General features: G+C 36.4%; 1 protein-coding gene and 1 pseudogene across 2 annotated transcripts in view; both read left to right on the top strand.

Annotated features, from left to right (window-relative positions):
* The window catches only part of MACF1 (microtubule-actin crosslinking factor 1), a 208,887-nt gene that overhangs the window by 164,220 nt on the left and 35,795 nt on the right, over positions 1 to 8,872 (top strand). For both annotated transcript variants that reach the window (XM_025041357.1, XM_025041356.1), the window contains 9 exons: positions 1 to 207; positions 1,550 to 1,669; positions 2,083 to 2,190; positions 3,405 to 3,623; positions 4,560 to 4,763; positions 5,647 to 5,655; positions 6,560 to 6,791; positions 7,420 to 7,646; positions 8,722 to 8,844. In XM_025041357.1, the coding sequence (XP_024897125.1) occupies positions 1 to 207; positions 1,550 to 1,669; positions 2,083 to 2,190; positions 3,405 to 3,623; positions 4,560 to 4,763; positions 5,647 to 5,655; positions 6,560 to 6,791; positions 7,420 to 7,646; positions 8,722 to 8,844 (1,449 nt within the window). The remainder of the gene's footprint in view (positions 208 to 1,549; positions 1,670 to 2,082; positions 2,191 to 3,404; positions 3,624 to 4,559; positions 4,764 to 5,646; positions 5,656 to 6,559; positions 6,792 to 7,419; positions 7,647 to 8,721; positions 8,845 to 8,872) is intronic.
* Positions 5,088 to 5,206, top strand: LOC112472997 (annotated as a pseudogene).

Here is an 8,872-nt window from a genome sequence, read left to right as displayed (position 1 = left end):
GAATTAAAGAAGGAGGTCATGGAGCACAGGCTGGTGTTGGACACAGTGAATGAAGTGAGCCGTGCACTCTTAGAGCTGGTGCCCTGGAGAGCCAGAGAAGGGCTGGATAAACTTGTGTCTGATGCCAACGAGCAATACAAGCTAGTCAGTGATACTGTTGGACAGAGAGTGGATGAAATTGATGCTGCTATTCAGAGGTCACAACAGGTAATGTTTATAAACACTTATGCATTGATTTTTTTAGGCAGTGTAGATATATGTGAGATGTACAAAACTATGAAAATATAGCCTCAGGAATAGGAAAAATGAGATCAAGGTAAGTCTGATGCAACAGACTCTTTCAGTGATGAGACGTGATTGGGTAAAGGTATGTGAGGATGGCTCCAGGTTTGACCCAAAATACTTGACCTCTTTGAGTGGAGAACTTGAGGAGGTCTATGCAAGCCCTCTTCTTAGATAATGCCCTGCTAAGAGGCAGGTGGTGATGGGAGTATATTATATCTAGACCCAAAACATCCAAATGCATTACAATCTTAGTTTGATATAATCGACAGTTTTAACATTAGATGGAAGAGGGGAAGGAATCAAGAACTATAATTACTATCAAATATGCTAACCAAAATAGCAAAGCCATCCAAAATAGAACCCTCCCAGTAAACACAGGTGTCATATTTCCCTTGATCTTTTTTCTTCCTGCTTTCTTGAAAAAGTTATTTACTTTTCTTTGTATCTGGATATGCACCTATTAATATGCTAAAAATAATATAATATTAATGTTCAAAAAAATAATATAACATGACTCTTTGGGTTTATAGTGATAAGCAAATGATTTGTGAACCACATAGCAGTTTGTTCTGACTCTTAAGTGCATCCTCGATGTGTCTATATTGATAACCCTAATCTTGGCCAGAATTCAGTATGAAACTTTCTGTGCTTGGGAGAAGCTTTCTTTCCTCTTTAAATATCAGTGTAGTTTGGCAAAGGAAGCGATAAAAGGTTGTGACCCTCATTAAACAGCAGTCACATTAGAACATGTTCTTAGTTTTCCTTTGTTACTGCCTAACTGTTTAAAGGTTTGATGTTCTTTTGGAATTTGAGGCTTCCAAGTTCACTTGATTTAGCTGTCTGCTGCCATGTTAAGTTTATATTTAAACATGACTAAAACCTACTATTCAGTGTATGAATAGGAAAGAGGATTGGCAGAAAGAGCACAGCCTCATAAAAAAACTGATTAGAAGTATATTTCTTTTTAAGATGTCAGTTTCCATTGCCATTGCTAGCTGTAGGACCACTAACTGGGTTCTCTAGCATGTTTCTAAAGAATTTGAAATAGGATCAACTCGTATATGTTGAAGTATAATTGGTTCTAAATTGTTTGCATCTTGACTGTGATTTTATGACATTCTCCCCAGTTTTGGCTTTACTTTGTGAGATATAAACTGTGTCATTGAAAATCCAGGCTTTTCTGTGTTGAATAAATTAGAATTCCAAGAAGGTAGACCCTGGCTGCATATATAATATGTTCATTTTTCTTCAATATGTTTATTAGTATGAGCAAGCTGCTGATGCAGAACTAGCTTGGGTTGCTGAAACAAAACGGAAATTGATGGCACTGGGTCCAATTCGCCTGGAACAGGACCAGACCACAGCTCAGCTGCAGGTACAGAAGGTAAGTATAACATTGACACATCCACTGTGTCCTGAGCTGGTATAATCAGCAGTCTCTTAGAGTGACTAGAAGAGTTTCTGACTAGTATTACAAGACAAGTGGAATGATTCAATGTCATGGTATGGATAGAGGTTGATTTTATAAATATTTTATTAGGATGAGGAAGAGAGAGTAATAGGCTCATTAATCCAGGAAAGGTTAATAATTTTCTGGATGATTTTCAGGAGGAAATGTATTTTTGTTAGCTACTAAAAGATAAACATTGAAGATGTGTGGGTAGGCAAAGTGTCAAACTTTATAAGAATAATTTTGATGTGGCTTTATTAAAGCAAAGAACTTTTCATAGGTTATATCTAACTTTTCACTGACACAGGCTTGGGGTCCTCTTCTTAACTGTAGCTTACTTTTCAAAGGCTTTCTCCATTGACATCATTCGACACAAAGATTCAATGGATGAACTCTTTAGTCATCGTGGTGAAATCTTTGGCACATGTGGAGAGGAGCAAAAAGCTGTATTACAGGTAAATTGCATTTATTAATTCACCATAGTCTTGTCTTGATTATGGTGAATTAGAAGTACAATTGTGAAATTATAGTTTAAGAAGGTTTTTTTCCTCTATTACTAATTATGGTACTAAAGTCCTAAGCGATGTTTTGGGGAGTTCATACTCCTAATCCTGTCTTCACAAATGTCTAAACAGCGGTACTATGTAATGTGAAACATGTTACAAATCCATCTTTTTTATAATAGAGAAATTGCTGCTTATTCTCAGTACATGAGTGATTTTAGAGTTCCCTTTCAAAAATCTATGATAGATTTTTCTGAACCATATGCAGAATTTTTTTTTTATAGGTCCTTCCAAAACATAATCCCCATTTCTAAAAGGCTTGGCCAAGAGAGTTAATTTGTATTCTAGTTTTGTTTGTTTATTTTTATAAAGGGCATGGGTAACCACTATTTCCTCAGAAATTTTCATAAATTGACTTAGCTACTCATTCTAAACATATAAAGCGTAAATGCCAGGTTCGTGGAGACATTTTTATCAGGAAAAAAGACAAGTGAAACTTGATGGACAAATGACTTCATCTTAGCCCCTGAGATGTTCAGTCTTAAACTGATCTCTTATAATGCTGTATTGAAAGTTGTAAAAGATTATTCACTAAAATGTTAATTTTACTGTATCGTGCTTATGCTATTTTACTATATTTGAAACATTCATATTTTTAAAAATCATACAGGTAAAATATCTGATAGGAAAATAATACATATATGTATGATGTAGAAAATTCAGATAAGTATAAAGAAAATAAAAATTCCTTTTAATCTTACTAGATTAATCTATATTTTTTAATATTTTAGTGTCTATTCTTTTAGACTTTTTTTAATTAAAAGTTATTGGGTAACATCAATTAATAAAATCAAATAAATTTTAAGTGTACAGATCAACAGTATGTCATATATATATTGCGTTGTGTATTTGCCACCCAAAGTTAGGTTTCCTTCCATTACCAAATATTTGACCCAATTTTATCCCTGTCTACCTCCCCCACCCCTTCCCTCTGGTAACCGCTAATCTACTGTTCTTATCCATGAGTCTGTTTGTCGTGTTTGTTTGTTGCTTTCAGTTTTATATCCCACATATGAGTGAAATCATATTGTCCTTTAGACTTTAATGTATATATACCTACATTTTTTTCTTAGAAGAGTTCATAATAGTAATACTTCTGTTCATAGGAAAAGACAGAGTCTCTAATACAGCAATATGAAGATGTTAGTCTACTCAATTCAGAGCGTTATGCCCGTCTAGAGCGGGCACAGGTCTTGGTGAACCAATTTTGGGAAACTTACGAGGAGCTCAGCCCCTGGATTGAAGAAACTCGGGCACTAATAGCACAGTTACCTCCTCCAGCTATTGATCATGAGCAGCTCAGGCAACAGCAAGAGGAAATGAGGGTAAGGAGCATGCTGAGTTTCATTTAACTGCAGAACTAAAAATGGACTCCACAATCTATTAAAAAACATATTTACTAGTGCCTACTGAGTGTTAAGGTCTATGTTATAAAATGCTTAATCGGTTAGAACTTCTTTACACAATAAAAATACGTATCTGAATTATTTCCTTTGTCCTTTAATATGAATCAGTTAAAGAAAATATTATGGAAATACCAGGAACCTGGATATTGCAGAAGTAAACAAAGAACTAAGTAAACATCTAGGGAATTTAACATCTTTCCAGTAGACAATAGGGTGGCTCTTTCCATTCAGTTAGGCCCCAGCTGGAGTGAGCCATGAAGGAATGTCAGAAAGCATTTGCTGCATATAGTTGAGATGAAAGGGAAGTTTGTAGACTCTTCAACAAATGCTATTACCACTGTAAAAAGATATTTTATAATGCTTATAATATTTGTTTATGGCTTGTGCTCATTCCTATCTCTGCATTCCTGTAATTGGAAAGTTGTAAACTAGAAGTAGTCAGCAATAAAGTCAAGGAGTGATTGGATTACCCGAAATGTTGCTATTTGTAGCTCGTCCTGCTTAGTATCTCTCAGCCTGGGGAGGAAGAAACGTATTAAACGATGGAAATTACTATTAGTATGCATAAGTATTTATGAGTACAGAAGATGATGGGATAAACATATCAGAGGGTGAAAGTCTGGGAACACTCTCTGGGCGATGAGGCATCACTGGCTTTTAATAGTTAAAGAATCAGGTAGTGTCCAGAGCCCAAGACTTAGATGTTTTTTTCCCTCTCAATAAATGATGAAATGCTGGGACTTGCTGGTGTTTAGTAATTCATTTTGTTCCTCCCAAAGTTGGCATGCGCTCTGATTAAATATTTAAATAAACTGATATAAACATGCTCATTTTAATCCATATTTCTTCACATAGCAATTAAGGGAATCCATTGCTGAACACAAACCTCATATTGATAAACTGCTAAAGATAGGCCCACAACTAAAGGAGCTAAATCCTGAAGAGGGAGAAATGGTAGAAGAAAAATATCAGAAAGCAGAAAACATGTATGCCCAAATAAAAGAGGAGGTACGCCAGCGGGCCCTGGCTCTGGACGAGGCTATTTCCCAGTCAGCTCAGGTACGTGTGTGTCATAAACTCCTTCCACTGTCCTTTAGTCTAAGCAAGAAGTCTGTATATCAGGTATTTTCTATGCTCAAGAGTGTCTAGACCAGCATGTTGGTGATACATTATCAGAGACTAGGAACCTTTGCCAGTCTGCATTTTCATTCAAGGAGCATGGGTATGCTGACACTTGTCAGGAGGGTTAAACGCGTCTCAGTTGGTATATATTGTCTGTTGATGCTTTCCTTAAAGACTTTATATTGTGACAATCCTTTAGCAGGGATGATTCTGGATAAATTCATTTCAAAGTAATAAATGCCTTAAGAAAAATCAGATTAAGTCTACAGCCATGCCACCCTGAACCTGCCTGAACTCATCTGATCTTGGAAGATAAGCAGGGTCGGGCCTGATTTGTGCTTGGATGGGAGACCACCTTGGAATACCATGTGCTGTAGACATTAAAAAAGAAAAGAAAAGAAAAGTCAGATTACTATTGGGCCTGTTAACTTTTGAGATTTAGAAGACAGCACATTAGTTCTCTACTCAAGAGGCCACTGGCTTTCTAGCTCCTAGCTCAGAGAAAGATGCTTGAGTAGGGGGACATGAGAGTGGAAGAGAAGCATAAACCACCAGCAGTGGAGTTTAAAGCATGTAACTACATACTTTTCAACTAATATATTACTGTGAACGGTACTTTTGTCATGTCTGGGTATTTTATTTCCTATGTTTAGTCAATATTCTTGGTTAATATTTGTACTTACTCAAGTTTCTCCCCCCACCTTCCGTCCCATCTCTCACTCACATTGTGGAATGTGTTACTTTGTGTTGTTGCTGCCTGCTCCTGTCTTCCCCACATCGTCACATTTCATTGTTGTGTTGACCGCGCCCACCATTACAGATTACAGAGGTAAGGTACCCACCCCCATTGGGATTAGGGTGTTCTTATGAAGCTGAGAATTGAGAGGATTACCTATAAGGAAATTTCTCTAAACTTAAGTGGAACGAATTATATTAGTGCAGTTAATTATGCCAGTTTCATTTGGGGTGGAACCTAGAAGTAAAGGAGTGATGGGAAGTGATTTTGTTAAGGAAACCCCACCACCTATTTCCTGTCAGACACTTACAGTGGATGAGCCTTATTCTAATTAATGAATCCAAAGTAGGTTTTAGATAGCTTTTTTAGGGGACAAGCTTAGCTATTTCGCTCCCATTTCTCCCCTCTCTGCTTCAGATTGTAAATGAAAATTTTCCAATTATAGTCATTTTATTCAAAATACCAGAAAAGAGGAAATTGTTCTTTTAGAATAAGGTTAGGTTTGGCCTTCCTTAATTTTTTTTCATCGTGCCAACATTTTCCTTTCTCACTGTTATCTACAGTGGTTGTTAAGTTGCATGCTATGATAATTTAAAATTCTAAGTCATTTAGCATATTGAGTTCCCCATCTACTTACATAGTTGGTGGAGGGCATCTAACTTGTTGGTCTGATCTGTTGCATGCAACTGTCATCTGAGATGTTGACACACTGACTTTCACCAGTTTCATAGTCTTGTCCCTTTCTCGTCACATTTCTAGTATATTACTTAATATCTTTTTGATTCTTAAACATTTACTTTCTTTTTCTGATGGGCCAGCTCTAGTGTACTATGCCCAAAACAGTTCCTAAGCCGAACCCAACATCCACTGGGCATGGCTGTGTGTAGGTTATCCTAAATAGAAGTAGATTTATACCTTGGTGTTATCTTCCCTGACACTTCCCCCACAAGTATGATGAAGTATTGCTGTGATGGCTAATGGTCTGGCATTTGTTTAGTTCCATGATAAAATTGAGCCCATGTTGGAGACTCTGGAGAATCTTTCCTCTCGCCTGCGTATGCCACCACTGATCCCAGCTGAAGTAGAGAAGATCAGAGAGTGCATCAGTGACAATAAGAGTGCAACCATGGAGCTAGAAAAACTGCAGCCTTCCTTTGAGGCCCTGAAGCGCCGTGGAGAAGAGCTCATTGGGCGATCTCAGGGAGCTGACAAAGATCTGGCTGCAAAAGGTGCTTAATGAATCTAACTATTTTTAAGGAAAACCAATAGAAGAAATTCTAAGCTGTGTTTACTTCCAGCATCCCACCAGAAGTACTTCATTGAATGTAGAAAGTTCCCAAGTAATGACTATTCCAGAAAGTCATTTGGAAGGCATTTAGAATTCAAAACACATCTCATTTAAACAAGGTTGCAATCGGTAGTTAGATTCCCAGGCCAGGAAACAAATGCTCCTTTAACCCCTAATATAAGTGAACTGCTGTATCAATAGTGGATAGAACATAACTGCCTTTTATAACACTTTCATGGAAAACAGCAAATTCAACACAGAACACTGGAAATAGAAATCTCAGTCCCTTTATAAGTTAGCAGGTTAGGTGTTTTGTATCTTTCCAGTACCTTTATATTAGATAATAATTCTTTTCCAGATTACCACTGCGATCTCTTTATATGTGAGACCAACATAAGCAGAAAATGTAAATGTGGAAATAATAAAACTAAGATAGAAAACTATCCTTCAGTTATAAATTCTTAGAGCTTTTTTAAAGATAATTTCAGTGAAAATGTGAGTAAAATTAGATGATATTTCTGATGAAACTAATTTCAAGTACTTAGAGCAGTCCTCCTTTACACCCTCAGAAATCCAGGACAAATTGGATCAAATGGTATTCTTCTGGGAGGACATCAAAGCTCGGGCTGAAGAGCGAGAAATTAAGTTCCTTGATGTCCTTGAACTAGCAGAGAAGTTCTGGTATGACATGGCAGCTCTCCTGACCACCATCAAAGACACCCAGGACATCGTCCATGACTTAGAAAGCCCAGGCATTGACCCATCCATCATCAAACAACAAGTTGAAGCTGCTGAGGTAAAAACAAAAAACACCCTTATGCGTTTGTCCTCAAGAAAAGCGTTTTATCCAAGTACATTGTGTTAACTAACTGCTTAGCCAGGCTGAGTGCCTTAAAAGCTGTTGTAAGTTTAATGGGATATTTTCCACTTGAAGGAAATATCTATAAATAGTAGATTCCTTTTTTATATATACAAGCTTTACTGCTTATAGATCGTGATATAGAACAGTTCCATCACACAAAACTAATTTTCTCATTAGTTTTAAACTTAATTCAAATTAGTATAATATGCTTAGAAAATCCAGTTTTGCTTTTATTTCTGAATTTAGTCCTTGCTATAGTATACATTATTTTATTTCTCAAGTAAATTTCTTTAATGCAAAAGAGTAGAAGGTGGAAAAGAAAATAAATTCTGTGTTCATCGTCCGAAGGTAACAGTCGCTTCTTCGACATACCTTTTAACAGTCTTTTGGGAGCCTAGTTTTTATTTTTACTAAATGCATTTATCCCCTCATTTTTTCAGTCTAGTTCAAGCCAAGCCTATTTTGATATTGTCTCTCTTATGTCTTTTATTTCAACCATTCTCCCTCTCCCCACCCCTGTCATTGCCAGTCCATGAACCACTTTTTAGGATCTGGCACAGAACCGGCTTTCTTCAAGATTATATATCCTAGCAAGTCTATTATACAAGTCTCTCAATTAAATTTGTGACTTGTGCTATATTATTTACTCTCGTTAATGTATGTCTTTATAATAGACTTTTAGCTGTAGATTATAATCTCCTTGGAGGAAGGAAGGATGAACCTTTGGTAAATTATTGAAGCTTATTGTACCTTTCACAGACTGTTAATTATAGTTATATATATAAATAGACTTGAAACACATATTTTTTGTATATGTATATGATAAATAACCAGAGTCTGAAACTTCACTATTTAGATAAATGAAATACTATAAGAACATTGAAAGGCTTTTGTGAAATTGACAGTCCTGTTTAACATCTGCTATTGATGGTATATAATTACATTTGCAAAGTTTGAGAAGTTCTGTTCTGCTTCTGTTTTGGCTTATGTTCTCTTCATTTACATATAGACTATTAAGGAAGAGACAGATGGTCTACATGAGGAACTGGAGTTTATTCGAATCCTTGGAGCAGATTTGATTTTTGCCTGTGGAGAAACTGAGAAGCCTGAAGTGAAGAAAAGCATTGATGAGGTGTGGAGAAATGGATAAGGAGTTCTGA

This window comes from Pteropus alecto, unplaced genomic scaffold (assembly GCF_000325575.1).
Source record: "Pteropus alecto unplaced genomic scaffold, ASM32557v1 scaffold39, whole genome shotgun sequence".
NCBI classification, from domain to species: domain Eukaryota; kingdom Metazoa; phylum Chordata; class Mammalia; order Chiroptera; family Pteropodidae; genus Pteropus; species Pteropus alecto.
Note: the sequence above shows the minus strand (reverse complement) of the source record. Positions and strands in the feature narration are given on the sequence as shown.